Source organism: Plecotus auritus (genome assembly GCF_963455305.1).
Source record: "Plecotus auritus genome assembly, chromosome: 2".
Taxonomy (NCBI): domain Eukaryota; kingdom Metazoa; phylum Chordata; class Mammalia; order Chiroptera; family Vespertilionidae; genus Plecotus; species Plecotus auritus.
Genome location: NC_137771.1, coordinates 104,055,128 through 104,069,136, shown reverse-complemented (window position 1 = coordinate 104,069,136; position 14,009 = coordinate 104,055,128). Strand labels below are relative to the sequence as shown.

At 51.1% G+C, this 14,009-nt stretch overlaps 1 protein-coding gene across 4 annotated transcripts in view; it reads left to right on the top strand.

The window, feature by feature from the left end:
• Positions 1–1,472: 1,472 nt before the first annotated feature.
• The window catches only part of SH3RF3 (SH3 domain containing ring finger 3), a 371,306-nt gene continuing 358,769 nt past the window's right edge, over positions 1,473–14,009 (top strand). For 3 of the 4 annotated variants that reach the window (XM_080653021.1, XM_080653019.1, XM_080653018.1), the window contains exon 1: positions 1,473–3,640. In XM_080653021.1, the coding sequence (XP_080509147.1) occupies positions 3,089–3,640 (552 nt within the window). In that variant the 5' untranslated portion in view covers positions 1,473–3,088. The remainder of the gene's footprint in view (positions 3,641–14,009) is intronic. The other variant, XM_080653020.1, reaches the window with a different exon arrangement.

Genomic DNA, 14,009 nt, shown 5'->3' with positions numbered 1-14,009 from the left:
AGCATTAAGCCTTGGAGATGACATCTAGACCTCAACTGTGTTTCAGCTCCAGGCCCCCCAAAAGCAGCAAAACCAGGCTGAGCCACCCCATTGGCTGACATCAGGACTAGATACAATGACTAATGACCTCCCCTCCTCTGGTGCCACCAGTCAGTGGAGACCAGGACTCTGATGAGACACATGGGGAAGCTGATGAATATTCTATTCCCCTCAGACCTCAGATAAAAGCCCTGGGGATGGAGGACCCAGTGTGGCTCTCTCTAGGAAGCATTCTGCACCTTTCCTACCCCCTTCGTTCCCCAGGGCATGCTCTCTCTCTCTCCCCATCTCTCCCCTAAGCTCCAAAGGCCCTTATTTTGCTGTAACCTGTTTCCTGAGCCCATTTCTTCCATGGCTCACTTCTACCTCTGTGACTTTCTAAATAAACTTCTCTTATAATTGGAGTCATGGCTCTGAATTCTTCTCTCATCCAGAACTCAAGGACTGAGGTTGCTGAACTGAGGTTGATACCTGATGCCATTTTTCTGCCAACAGGTCCTTTGGAAAATCCCCTTTTGCTGTTCCTGAGCCAGTCAAAGAGTGAAAAGAGAATGTGAAGGCATTTCTGTGCACTGGGATGTGCATTCCCTTCTTCTGGGCCTCCTGGGAAGTCTGCTCCCAGGTTCCTGCTAGCCAGGCAGCTCCATGATACATTCTGTCTCACATAGTTGCCTGTGCTGATGTGAACAATATCCATACTACTGTGGGATGTCCACAAAGCATGTTGGGAAGGTCTCCTGCTGCCATCAGATGCAAAGTTTCCAGGAACTGGTAGCCTGATACGAGCTCAGGAGACCTGGAATTAAGATGCTAAGATATGAGTGTTCAAATTACCACTAGGTGATGGATGATTCTGAGAACTTTCATAATTCATCAAATACTTATTGAGAGCCTACTATGTGCCCAGGCATTGTCCTAGGCATTGGGAATATTACAGTGTAAAAATATGTAGCTTATAGTTCTGGAGATACCAAAACTAACAAAATTCAGCCTCAGTGATTTCATAACTATAAGGTTCACCTTTCTCACATGTACAATGAGGTTAAAATAATTATCTCACAGGGCTGTTTAGAGGATTATATAAAACTAGAGGCCCGGTGCACAAAATTCATGCACTCTGGAAGGTCCCTCAACCTGTCCTGCGCCCTCTCGCAGTCCGGGAACCCTCAGGGGATGTCAAATGACGGCTTAGGCCCCCTCCCTGTAGGGAGCGGGCCTAAGCCGGCAGGCGGACATCCTTAGCACTGTCTCCAAGGCAGGAGAGGCTCCTGCCACCGTTGCTGTGCTTGCCAGCCATGAGCCTGGCTTCTGGCTGAGTGCTGCTCCCCCTGTGGGAGCACACTGACCACCAGGGGGCAGCTCCTGCATTGAGTGTCTGCCCCCTGGTGGTCTGTGTGTATCATAGCGACCAGTCATTGGGCCGTTTGGTCAATTTGCATATTAGCCTTTTATTTTATAGGATAATTCATAGGCACATTCTTGGCACTTAAGCCTTAACAAATATTATTTTCTCCCTGAAAAGTTAAGAAGCAAGTTACACTTAACTTCACAAACCACAAGTTAGGCTGACGGCTAGGCGGGACCTGAATGCCTCTTTTGACATTGGCCCTGGCAACAACCTGGCTTTGTAGCTGCCTCCCAATGGACCAGGGTTTATGCTGGGCCGGGAATGAACACACAGCGGCCACGAGGGGGCAGCGCACTGCAGGAAATCCTTGACAGCAGTCTGCAGCCCACCGCCAAACTTCCCTGCTTCTCAGGGTCCTCCATACGTACTTCCGTTTCTCTGACGTTCACAGAAGCGGGGGAGTGGGGAAGAAGAACACAGATTTCCTCTCCTATGCGCCAGCCGAGGAGATTTTGCAGCGGGGTTCACGAGACGGCGCTGGGTCCCCCGCACTACGCCAGCCACGCGGGTGTGTGGAGGAGGCGCGGAGCCCGGTGACCTGCGCGAGGGTGCGGGTCTGGCGGTCAGCGGCGCCAGCCTCCGACCGCGACTCCGGAGAAAGCCAGCAGCCAGAGGAACCGGCATCAATCCCGGGCACCCTAGCCAACCCAAGCGCCTTCCCTTTCTGCTTTGCGGGCGTCCCCGCACCCACACGCCCGCAGCTCCTGGGTTGTCACTTCTGTGCGCCATCTGAAAAGGAGACCGACCAGGAGAGCTCCGCGAGTTGTCGAGGTGGATGCCTGGTGTTGGCTGTGTCCCCGAGCTGCTCGCCAGCGCTGGCGAAGGCAGTTGAGATAACACCTACCAAACTTTTCCCTTCGCAGCAGCGTTGGGAGGAAACATCTCTGCCCGAGACTCACGGAGAACCGAAGGGAAGACTTTGCGCGGGGCAAGGTCAAGCCTCGCAGCAGGGCAGGCTCGGAGTTCCAGGGAGCCCTGGAGACAGGAATCGTCGCCAGTGTGCGCCTGTGCGAAGGGGGGTCCAGCGGACAACGCATCTCCTTTCCCATGCCCCTCAGTGACCGTGACCTCCGCGCGCTCCCCGCGCACGTGCTTGCGGTCGAGGAAGAGAAAGGGTCCGGCTGAACCCACTGGGGGTAGCCAGTCGCGGGCGGGCCCAGGGCGCATGGAGCGCCGCGGGTGCAGTGCACGCTGCTCCCCTGGGCCCTGACCCGCCGCTCCCCTTTCTTCCTGCCGTGGGGCTTCTGGCCACTGGAGGCCTTTTGGAGCGCAGAGCCCGCTGCGTGACGGGCCCGGCGGCTCCCCTGGAGCACTGCGCGGGGCGGACAAGCCGCAGCAATGGTGTAGCCGTTAGCTGCGGTCGTCGCGCTCCAAAGGACAGGTAGGCTCCATTGACCCGTAGTTGGTTCGCTGGATGCGGAACTCCAGTTCCCGCCACAGCCACGCAGGCCAGTCGGAGTGCCACTCTGCACCGCGGCGGCAGCAAGCCTCGGGCCACCAGCCGGTGTGGAGGCAGTTCTGGCGGAGCCCGGCTCCCCGGCGGCCGCCTTGGCGCCATCCTGATGCCCGCTGCCGGCGGTGGGCCCGCCTCCGGCCCTGAGACCTAGACAGCTGCTCGCGGCCGCCGCCGGCGCCTCCCCCATGCTGCTCGGAGAGTCCAGGCTATGCGCGTCCAAAGCGGCTGCCGCTGCTGCGCAGAGCGAGGGCGAGGACGACGAGCTGTGGCGTTGGCAGCGGGCGACGGCCGCGGCCGCGGCGGCGGGCGAGGACATGGATGAGTCGTCACTGCTGGACCTGCTAGAGTGTTCCGTGTGCCTGGAGCGGTTGGACACCACGGCCAAGGTGCTGCCGTGTCAGCATACCTTCTGTCGCCGCTGTCTGGAGAGCATCCTGTGTTCGCGCCGCGAGCTGCGCTGCCCAGAGTGCCGCATCCTGGTAGGCTGCGGCGTGGACGAGCTACCCGCCAACATCCTGCTGGTGCGCCTGCTGGATGGCATACGCCAGAGGCCCCGAGCTGGCGCCAGCCCTGGAGGCAGCCCTTCCGCGCGCTCTGGCCCCGGCTGGGTGGAGGCCTCCGAGCTTGCGGGTGGCGGGGGCCGTGCGATGGGCAGCGCCCCGGGCTCACCAGTTTTCCCTTTGGAGGTTGATAGTCAGCATGAGCTGACGACCAGCAGGAATGTGCCCCTGGCAAAGGTGGGTAGCCTTCTTGGCGCCAGGGTGTGTGTGTGTGTATGTGTGTATGTGTGTGTGTGTGTGTGTGTGTGTGTGTGTGTGTGTGTCCCCGTCCCTGCAGGTGTGGGGAGCAGTGGTGAGGGGCTGGGGAGAACAGAGGGGGCTCTACAATGACCTTCTCCTTGCTGTTCTTTCTCTAACTTACTTTTCTCCAAGGATTCCATGAGCGTAACCCTTCAAGTTCCACTTGCCAACTTTTGGATACCGTCTCTTCCCCCCTCCCCCCAATCTACCTTTTTCCTCTGAACTTCTTGTATGCATCTGCCTTCCTTCCATCCTCTCCCTTAGAATCCCTTTCCTACCACCTGCGCTTGCTCTGTGGTGCCACGTGCTCCCAGGGAACCTTGTTATATGTTCATAGGTGTGCCAACATCCCATCCTCCCAAGGGGTGGGCAGATCTTCTAGTCCCTGGGTCACCTCTATTCCCTCTGCTGGCTGGGGCTGTTCTCCCCCCCCCCCCCCCCAAACTTTGCTCCCCTTCCATCTTTCCAGAAAAAAACCTTCTTTCCCTAGACCTCCAGACTATCCTTCTGCACACCTCCAACATAAAGTTCATGCTTAATGTTTTCCAGGTTCTGGTTCCTGGGAAGACTGGGCCTCCTGCCTGCTTGTCTGGCCAGGGAGGATTGGGCAGAGGGAAGTGTGTGACCAGGCAGAACACAAAGTACAAACTGTTTAACAGGAGGGAAGAGGTTATCCTGCAGATGGGAGGAGTGTTGGCCCATCTTTTCTTGGACTCCTGACTGTTGGAAGCCCTGGTCCTCTCCTGGGCTCTTAGGCAGGGTTGCATTCCCAGGGTCTTTGAGTTGTTTGTGTGTGTGTGTGTGTGTGTGTGTGTGTGTGTGCGCGCGCTTAACTACATTGTACAGCACCCACTGCTTCTATTTCAGTCAAAGACCTTATCTTGAGGGTTTTAGTGATTTGATTTCAAAGGCTACTTAGAACGTGTAATATCACACCCTCTGCCACCTTGGGAGTTGTTTTGTGGGGGAGGGGTAGATAGTCCATGGGATGTTGGTGTGAGAAACAAAGTAGTCACGTTTTATATTTTCTTTAAATGTAGAAAAGCCCACTTAAAGGAAAAAAATACATTCTCAATCTATTGTGATTACTCATTTTAGAGAACACAACCGTATTCCTGTACTTTTGACCATTTAAGGAGCTGCTGGTGCATAAACTACTTAAATAATCCTTCCAATGTGTATAACATTGAGATTCTGGGAAAATGCTACCACCTGAATCACTCAGTACTGCAGCATCTCTGAGGTTAGGAACTTAAACCCTTGGAGGGTGAGCTTTAGGGTTAAATAGCATACTTTGCTTTGCCATACTTTGCTCTGTGAATCAGGAAGAATGGGTGGTCAAGAATCATCAAGGCATATTTATACTTGGGATCACTGCTGAAGAGGAATTAAGTTTTTCTTTGATTTTGATTGTAATTAAATTCAGTTACAAGTGTTGTTGCATATTTTCCAACTTTTCCTCTCTGCCTTTGCTGTTGTTATCTAGGTATCATAATTAAAGGTCAGAGAAGTAAATAATATTTGGAATGATGCATCTAGTAAAACATTTTGATGATCATGTGTTTAAGATATCTTTCCAGTTCATCTTATGGGAATTGCCTTTGATCAGGAGGTTAGGAGGTAACCTCAGCTCTTTGAACTCTGTGGTGGCATTTGTAGAATTTTTTAAAAAAATGTGTCAAGGGGTTGAACTTTTAGTAATGCCACTTAGGAGCAGGAGGTTAATATTTTGTTGAGTGGAGTTTGGAGGATATTGGTTGACTTTATAGGCACATATAGCTCTCAGTGTATGTTTATGCTTCCTGAGCTTTAGGGAACGTTTGACCTTATTTTTTTTTTTTCTCTTTTGTTTGTTGTGTTAACTAAGTGTGACCTCCAGTCCTTTCTTCTTTGCTGGCCCACCTCATAAGGACTAAGTTTCTAGGAAGAGTCTGAATGAAATCTAATCTTATATTTGATCACCTTCAGAGAGGAAACAGTAAAGTTTTTTACTCACCGATTTTTGACAATCAGTGGAAGTCTTCCTGGGCAAGCAGAAGTCCTGCATGGAGTGTTGTACATTAAGCAAGCCTATACACTTGACGGACTTTAGCTGAAAACTACTTCCAAATAGGCTTTCAGTACTTCACTCTCCATTGGACTTGCTCATAGCAAAGCTGAATGTTGCTGCATTTCTTAATAAGATGGGCACTCATCTTATTATTCAGCAAATACTATATATGCCTCAGTAGCAGGTGACTAAATATCAGACAGTTCCCTATTTTCCCAACGAGAAGCCCCTTAAACCTTCTTTTGGACCAATTGGGATATGTAAACTTTTTAGGTATGTAAATAAGCAAATATCTGCTTAGATTGTTTATTAATTTAGTTACAGGTAGACATTGGGAATGAATCATGTATAAAATGTATTCATTCCTGTTTGGTTCATGAAATAGTGCCATGTTTCTCCCCCCGCCCCCGCATCTTTTTCATCAGGGTTTTGGTTATCAGAGTCACATGAAATCCTGACCTGGTTAGCAGAGCCTCTCCCTTTCACCTGAGCCATCTGAGAGGAGGTGCATTTCCAATCAGTTAATTATGCAGCCCCTGGAAATTTTATACCAAGTTATAAGTACCCATTGCCTAAGGTTGGGACTGTTGGTCTCTTCATTTGCCTGTTTGCAATACTTGTCATTACGTGTTAAAAAGTATCTTTAAAATTCCTGTTTGAACAGCACTAAGCATTGCAATTGCTAAAATATGAGCTACGTTTCTCAGCCAGTTTGTTTTTTGTTTTGTTTTTAGTTTTACAAGGTGACCCCTTTAACACCTTTAACCAGCATTGATGGAGATGTTTATGGGTGACATGTTTTCCTAAATGGGTTTTGTGAGGTTCCAAATTGAGTAATTCAAAGACTACTTCTTAATATCTTTAATAATAAAAGCATAATATGCTAATTAGACCGGATAGCTGAACGACCTTCCTGATGTCATTCTGGACATCCTTCTGGACAAAGCCACGGGGGCTGAGGCAGAGGCGGTTAGGGGCGATCAGGCAGGCAGGTGAGCAGTTAGGGGCAATCAGGCAGGCAGGCAGAGTGGTTAGGGGTGATGAGGCAGGCAGGCAGAGTGGTTAGGGGTGATGAGGCAGGCAGGCAGAGTGGTTAGGGGTGATCAGGCAGGCAGAGCGGTTAGGGGCGATCAGACAGGCAGAGTGGTTAGGGGCGATGAGGCAGGCAGGCAAGTGGTTAGGGGCGATGAGGCAGGCAGGCAGGCAGAGGGGTTAGGGGTGATCAGACAGGCAGGCAGGTGAGCAGTTAGGAGCAAGTGGTCACGGGTTGCATAAGGGTGCAGGCCAGGCTGAGGGACCCCCCCCCCCCGAGTGCACGAATTTCATGCACCAGGCCTCTAGTTTAAAATAAAAAGGTCGCCATAATCCTGTAAAGTGGGTGACAGTTACTACTTGCAGACCCTTAGGAATTGATATAGGGACAAAGTGATAGAGGGCCAGGAAGTGATGTGTCAGGAGGTGTTCTCAGGCTCTGTCCCTGCCCTTTTTCTTCTGCTTGGCTGTCTGGTGTTGTGCTGTGTTTGGTCTTGGATGCAATGAGGACTCTAGAGTAAGAGGCCCAGTGCCTGAAAGCCTTCACCAAAAGCCAGACAGCTCACAGGAGGGCAGACAGCTGGCTGACTTGTGGTCATTGTGATGACAAGGGGCAGACACCAGCCTTTGGAGACATGACAGATGAGTCACAGCAAAGTTCCTCTTAGACCTGTTTTCAAAAGGCCCCTGGGGGTGGAAACAGCACCTCTGACACACTAGTGTTGTGTTTCAACTTGTGGCAGTTAGTGAATAATCTAACTGAGTGCCTCCTATGTGCCAGCTGTTCACTGGGTGCCTGCTGTATGCCAGGGGTTGATTATATCTCATTTAAGTAAGTATATCTCATCTATTTTTTTTAGCTCATCCAGTAGCTAGTCACATTGGTGGGGAAGCTGAGGCCCTCAGGATTTCCTCCTCAGGGGCAAACAATTACTATGGTAGTACACTTGAAAGAGGCTTCAGATTGACTGGCTGACTGGGTTTGTGGTTAGAGTCCTCCTCTCAGTCTATACCACAGTTAATTAGAGACCAAGGTCCCAAACTTAAGCAGCACCAACCCCCATGGATACAGTCTGCCCCAGGGCTACAGATGCTCTTTTGGTGGGAGGCTGCCATCTTACAAACCCGGGCTACAAGCCTGAGGTTCCAAGGAAGGAGCATCATACCAGTTACGGCTCTGAGGGTAAGTCACAGGCAGCCTGTGCAGGCGATGTGAGCCATCTGTGTGGGTGGCAGTGGGTGGGTGGCTTGTCAGATGGTGCCATCTGTCCTTAGGCATGCATACTCGTCCATCCTTCTGCTTTGCTACCATATAGGTCTCACCCTTGGCCACACCCACTGGGACTTGAGATAGATGTAGTGGCTCAGGCATTATGACCTCAAGCACCAGCAGGGAAAGGAGGGTTGCTTTCCCTGGTGTTCACTCTCCAAGTCGGTGGCCACCCTCACACACTCCCTCTCATACCTCAGAGGCCAGGGTCGCATCCCAGGCTGGTGCCAGGATGAGCAGCAGCTTGGCCAGGGACTTGGGACACAGGGTGGGCCTCCCCCGTGCATGTAGCTGCAGGCAGGGAAGGTCCCTGGTCTTCGAGGGTCCCTGTTAGGAAGGAGGGAAAGGAGTGGGGACTTGGTGGGTAGCCAAAGTGGCATAGGGGTTGGGAGTCCCAGCACAGGTAGTTTCAGCCTGGAGTTCCGCACTTCCTCACCACGTGCCCCTGGCCAAAGGGCTTAGCTGTTCTGAGCTTTCTCATCAGAGAGCTAGAGACTCCTCCTGCTTCACTGGATGGAGGAGGTAATGTACATGCAGTGCCCAGCACACATAAGCAGCTGTCATCTAAGTGCTGTAATGATATAGAAATCTGGAGTTCTCATATCACCAGTGAAGCACACTTCACAGGGCCCACCTTCCTGCTAGTGGGTTCATTTATATGGTATCCCAGCAGAAGGGTGTGTGTGTGTTTGTGTGAATGTGTGTGCAGATGTCTGTGTTGGGGTATGTGTGTGTATGTGTGAATGTATGTGTGAATGTGTATGTGTGTGTTCAGATACGTGTGTGTTGGTGTGTGTGTGTGGATGTGTGTGTTGGTGTGTGTGTGGATGTGTGTGTGTGGATGTGTGTGAATGTGTGTGTTGGTGTGTGCATGTGTGTGAATGTGTGTATGTATATGTGTGTGAGTGTGTATGTGTGTGTGATGTGTGGATGTGTGTGTGTTCGTATGTCTGGATGTGTGTGTGTGTAAGTGGTGTGTGTGGGTGTGTGTAAGTGTGTGGATGTATGTCTGGATGTGTGTGTGGATGTATGTCTGGATGTGTGTGTGGGGGTGCGTGTGTGTGGATGTGTTTGTGTGTGTGTGTGTGTGTGTGTGTGTAATCTCATACAATGCCTTGCCTTTACATGCCAAGTTGGCCTTTGTTATTGTGACTGGGTTGTTGAGCATTAATGGGCATGTAAGCCAAGTGTTTGAACCTGTTTGTTTCACCTTTAAAATTACTTCCAAGTTTTATCTTTGTTATTGATTGCTCTGAGCTTCATTAAAGTGAAAAATGTCTAAGCTATAACCTTTCTTTAAAAGGCAGTGCGGGAGAATAATGGCACTCAGTTGCTGATACAGCTGGTTGAAGGCTCTCCTGAAAGCAGGGTGCAGCTCCTCCATTTGCCAGGGATAGTAGCTTGTGCACAACTGTCGAGATCACACTGTTCAATGTGCTTGAGCTGGGCACGGTCACAGCCAATGGCTCCTGCATCTGGCCTTTCAGACCCACTTGCTTGCTGGAGCATGATGAAACTGGGTCTCAATTATGCAGTTGTTTCAAGCATGTATTTCAGTTCAATCTGTATTTAGTCTCTATTTTTCACAGTTAACATGTTCTTTTTTGAGGTATATTCTTGAAATAAAATATCAGAAGGCTTTAGTTAAGAGGAAGTGATCTTTATTCCATCACTTGAAGAGCCAAGGTCATTTTTTATCAGATTGGATGAATTAGAAATGTGTGCTTGATGTGTACCCTATTGGAATTCTAGTCCTAATAAAATAGTAATATGCAAATTAACCATCACTCCGCTACACCCACAAACCATGCCCACAAAGCCACGCCCACTAGCCAATCAGGAGCGAATATGCAAATAAACCCAACCAAGATGGCTACAGCCACAGAGAGCAGGAGGGAGGCTTGGGTTTCCCCGGCAATGGAGGAAGCCAAGCTTTCCGCTTGCCCTTGCCGGCCTAGGCCTCCACTCAAGGCTACAAAGTTTCAGTGATAGAAGATACATAAACCCAAACAGAAATGGCGGCAGTCACGGAGCTGGAAAAGCAGGAGGCTAGGGTTGCCCGCGGCGATGGAGGAAGCCAAGCTTCTGCAGCCCTGGCCCGCCCAGGCCTCCGCTTAAGGCTACAAAGTTTCAATTATAGAAGATAAATAAACCTCAACAGAAATGGCTGCCACCTTGGAGCAAGCAGAAGGCTTGGCTCCACTCCACGATACAAAGTTTCAATTGTAGAAGATAAATAAACCCCAGATACCAGGGCCTCCGCTTGGGTAGCCGGGGGGTGTGGCCGGCCTGCAAAACACCACAGGCCCCTCGCCCAGGCCGCCTCATGCCCCAAGGGAACCCCCACCCTGATCCGGGACACCCTTCAGGGCAAACCAGCTGGCCCCCACCCATGCACCAGGCCTCTATCCTATCTAATAAAAGAGTAATATGCAGATTGACCATCACTCCAACACACAAGATGGCTGCCCCCATGTGGTCAAAGATCCTGCCCCCATGTGGACACAAGATGGCCACCACAAGATGGCCAGCAGGGGAGGGCAGTTGGGAGGGACCAGGTCTCCACGGGAGGGCAGTTGTGGGTGATCAGGCCAGCAGGGAAGGGCAGTTAGGGGTGACCAAGCTGGCAGAGGAGGGAAGTTGGGGGCGACCAGGCCTGCAGGGAAAGACAGTTGGGAGGGACCCAGGCCTGCAGGGGAGAGCAGTTGCGGGGGACCAGGGCTGCAGGGGAGGGCAGTTAGGGGTGACCAGGCCTGCAAGGGAGGGCAGTTGGGGGAGACCCAGGCCTGCAGGGGAGGGCAGTTGGGGGGTACCAGGCCTGCAGGGGAGGGCAGTTAGGGGCAAACAGGCCGGCAGGGGATCAGTTAGGCATCAATCAGGCTGGCAGGGGAGTGGTTAGGGGGTGATCAGGCTGGCAGGCAGAAGCGGTTAGGGGCAATCAGGAAGGCAGGCAGGCGAGCAGTTGGGAGCCAGCAGTCCTGGATTGTGAGAGGGATATCCGACTGCCCATTTAGGCCCGATCCCGGTGGGATCGGGCCTAAACGGGCAGTCGGACATCCCTCGAGGGGTCCCAGATTGGAGAGGGTGCAGGCTGGGCTGAGGGACACCCCCCTCCCCCCCCCAGTGCATGAATTTCATGCACTGGGCCTCTAGTTAACCATAAAAGACCAGGGTGTCAAACTGAAGGTGTTGGCAGTGAATGGTGTAAGTTGTTCTGGCACACCACAGTGCGGGGCTCCCTTCTCTCACTGAGTGGATTTAGAATACAAAAGTGCATCAGATGGTCGCAAAATTTGGGTGCTACTCACAGGTTTCTGCCTTCTTCTTTAAATTTACCTTTGACCCTTGATGGATTATGGGCATTTAGAGATCAGTGGTCTTTTGGAGGATTGGAAAGAGGAGTGGCTTGGTGGGTTGTTTCCTCTGCCACAGTGTTTATGTTTTTAACTATTATGATGCGCATCTGCATTTCTGCTTAGTGGAATCAGTGCATAATGTTCCTGTGAATTAATGTTAATTTAAATGAATTAGGATTCAGGGTAGTAGTAGTGGAGCAGCTGTGACGTCTGGACTGGACAGCAAGTGTTCCATAGCACTCAGATGTGGGAGGCTCCAGGGACACCACGGATCACAGTCAGACTGTCACACAGTGTTTAAGAAGGAGGATAAGGATGCATTCCTCTCCTCTGCTTCACTGAACACTTATTTGAGCACTTACTATGTACCTGTTACTATAGTAACTACGTGGGATAAAAATGATACTGGTCTTTAGAAAGTGGCCCAACAATTGGTTGCCACTTCGCCAGCAAATGGAGCACCAAACTCATTAAAAAAAAAGATTTTTAGAGTGCCCTGGTTGGTTTGGCTCAGTGGATAGAGCATCAGCCTGAAGACTGAAGGATTGTGGGTTCGATTTTGGTCAAGAGCATGTACCTCACTTGCAAGCCGTGTGGGAGGCAACCAATCCATGTATCTCCCTCACATTGATGTTTCTCTTGCTCTCTGTCCCCCCCCCCCCACCACCCCTTCACTCTCTCTAAAAATCAATGGAAAAAATATCCTTGGGTGAGGGTTAACAACTAAAAAAGATTTTTAGAGAGTGAAGAAGGGAAAGAGAGAAACATTGATGTGAGAGTGGAACATCAATCAGCCACCTCCTGCATGGGCCCCACCAGGGATCAAACCCACAACCCAGGCATGTGCCTGACCGGAAGTTGAACCAACAACTTTGGTGTATGGGACGATACCCAATCGAGTCACCCGGCCAGGGTTCCAAGCTCATTTTTAAAACAGCATTAAGTCCTTGCTATAGCAGCCACTGTGCCTTCTTTGACAGTTAAATTCCAAGCCTTTATTTCTCCTACACACCCTGCATGTGTTTTAGAAATTCCTATGTAATAAATACTTACTGTTTACAAATAAATCTTTGTATTCCTTAACTCTTGGTACTCCATACTTCAAATTTCATGTAACTTAAAAATTGCACCTATTTCCTTCCCGTGCCTGGCCAGTGGTAACTGAAGCCAGACATGTCTGTGTGAGAGGAGGCACGCAGAGCATCGAGGACAGTGCAGGCATGCAGTCCATGCTAAATTCCCACCACCTCAGACATAGCCAGTGGGTTCACCTTCATCCACCAAGTTCATGATGCCTGTGGATTAGATCTGTCACGAGCAGTGGTTGTCTGGACCAAGTTTGGAGTCCACACACATGCATTTGAGAGTAGATGCTCCCAAAGAAAGGACAGCCCTGCGTGGCAGCACTCTTGTGTCTTCTGTTGTGTGCTTCTCATGGATTTGGGAATTCATCTGTGTCACCTTTACACGGACTCTGATAGCAGTTTTCCTGGAGTTCAGTTGTTTCCCCCCGCATCTCAAATGAGGTGACAGATCTTGGATTCTGAGGGGGACTTGCCCACCTGGAGAGGCCACTGGTAGTCACAGGGTCACCTGGTAAGCATGGCGGAAGATACGTCCGGCCTTGCTGAGCAGAATTAACTGGCCTGGAGCCCTCCCATAGGTACCTTCAGGAGTCCTGTTCCCCTGAGCTGTGTGCACAGAGGACAGGCAACTCGTTCTGCACAGGGGCAGTGCCCAGTGAATGAGGGCGTCTCTTTCTGATTGCCCCGCCCACACGCAGGTGTTTTCATGGGCAGCAGTTTTTCGTCTTTGACTCAATAGATACATCTGGTGTCCATGGCTGGGAATGTTCCTGGCTGTGTCCTTGGTGGGCACCCAGCAAGGTCATGCCATTCTGAGAGGTGGCTGCATGTAGCCAGCTGGCTGCTTTTCTCTTCACAACCCTCAGGTTAGCACCAACCGCCCGTGCTCTCACCAGAAGTCACAGAAGAACTTCCTCTGCCTTGTCACCTGGTCATCTTTACCTCCCAGGCCCTGCCAGTTTTTTCTCAAGTTCCTTGAGTCTCCTGGGTGTCTCAGGTGAGTTCCCAAAGGGCATCTCTGATCTCTTGCTCCAGCCTTTTGCTAGTTCTCCCCAGACCCCATCCTGTGGCTGCCCTCCTGGGAAAGCTGCTTCCTGCTGGGTGCTGTTTCCTAGCCTGGCGGGGCCCATTGTGTCCCAGGTCCCATCTGGGTGGACTCCAGTGCCTTCAGACTGGGTCACCTGTGCAGTCCCATTGCTTTGCCAGCTGCCCCCTTCCCACCCATACCCTTTCTGCTGATGTTTTTCTCAGGAACAGGTGTTTACTTGTGGTCTTATATTTTCTTAGAAATTCACATTAATATTATTCTAGAATATGATTCTTTTTATTTTCATATAAAACTGAGTTGATTTCCGAAACCTGGAACCAGGTGTGTTTCCCATTATTTTCCACAGGCCTGGTCCCCTGGCCTCCAGCTCCCATTAAGGGCTCCCCAGCCTGTCGGGTATGGCTGTGGGGGCTGAGCACCCATGAGCAGAGCGGGATGTGCTGGCTTACACTAGCAGGAGAGGGC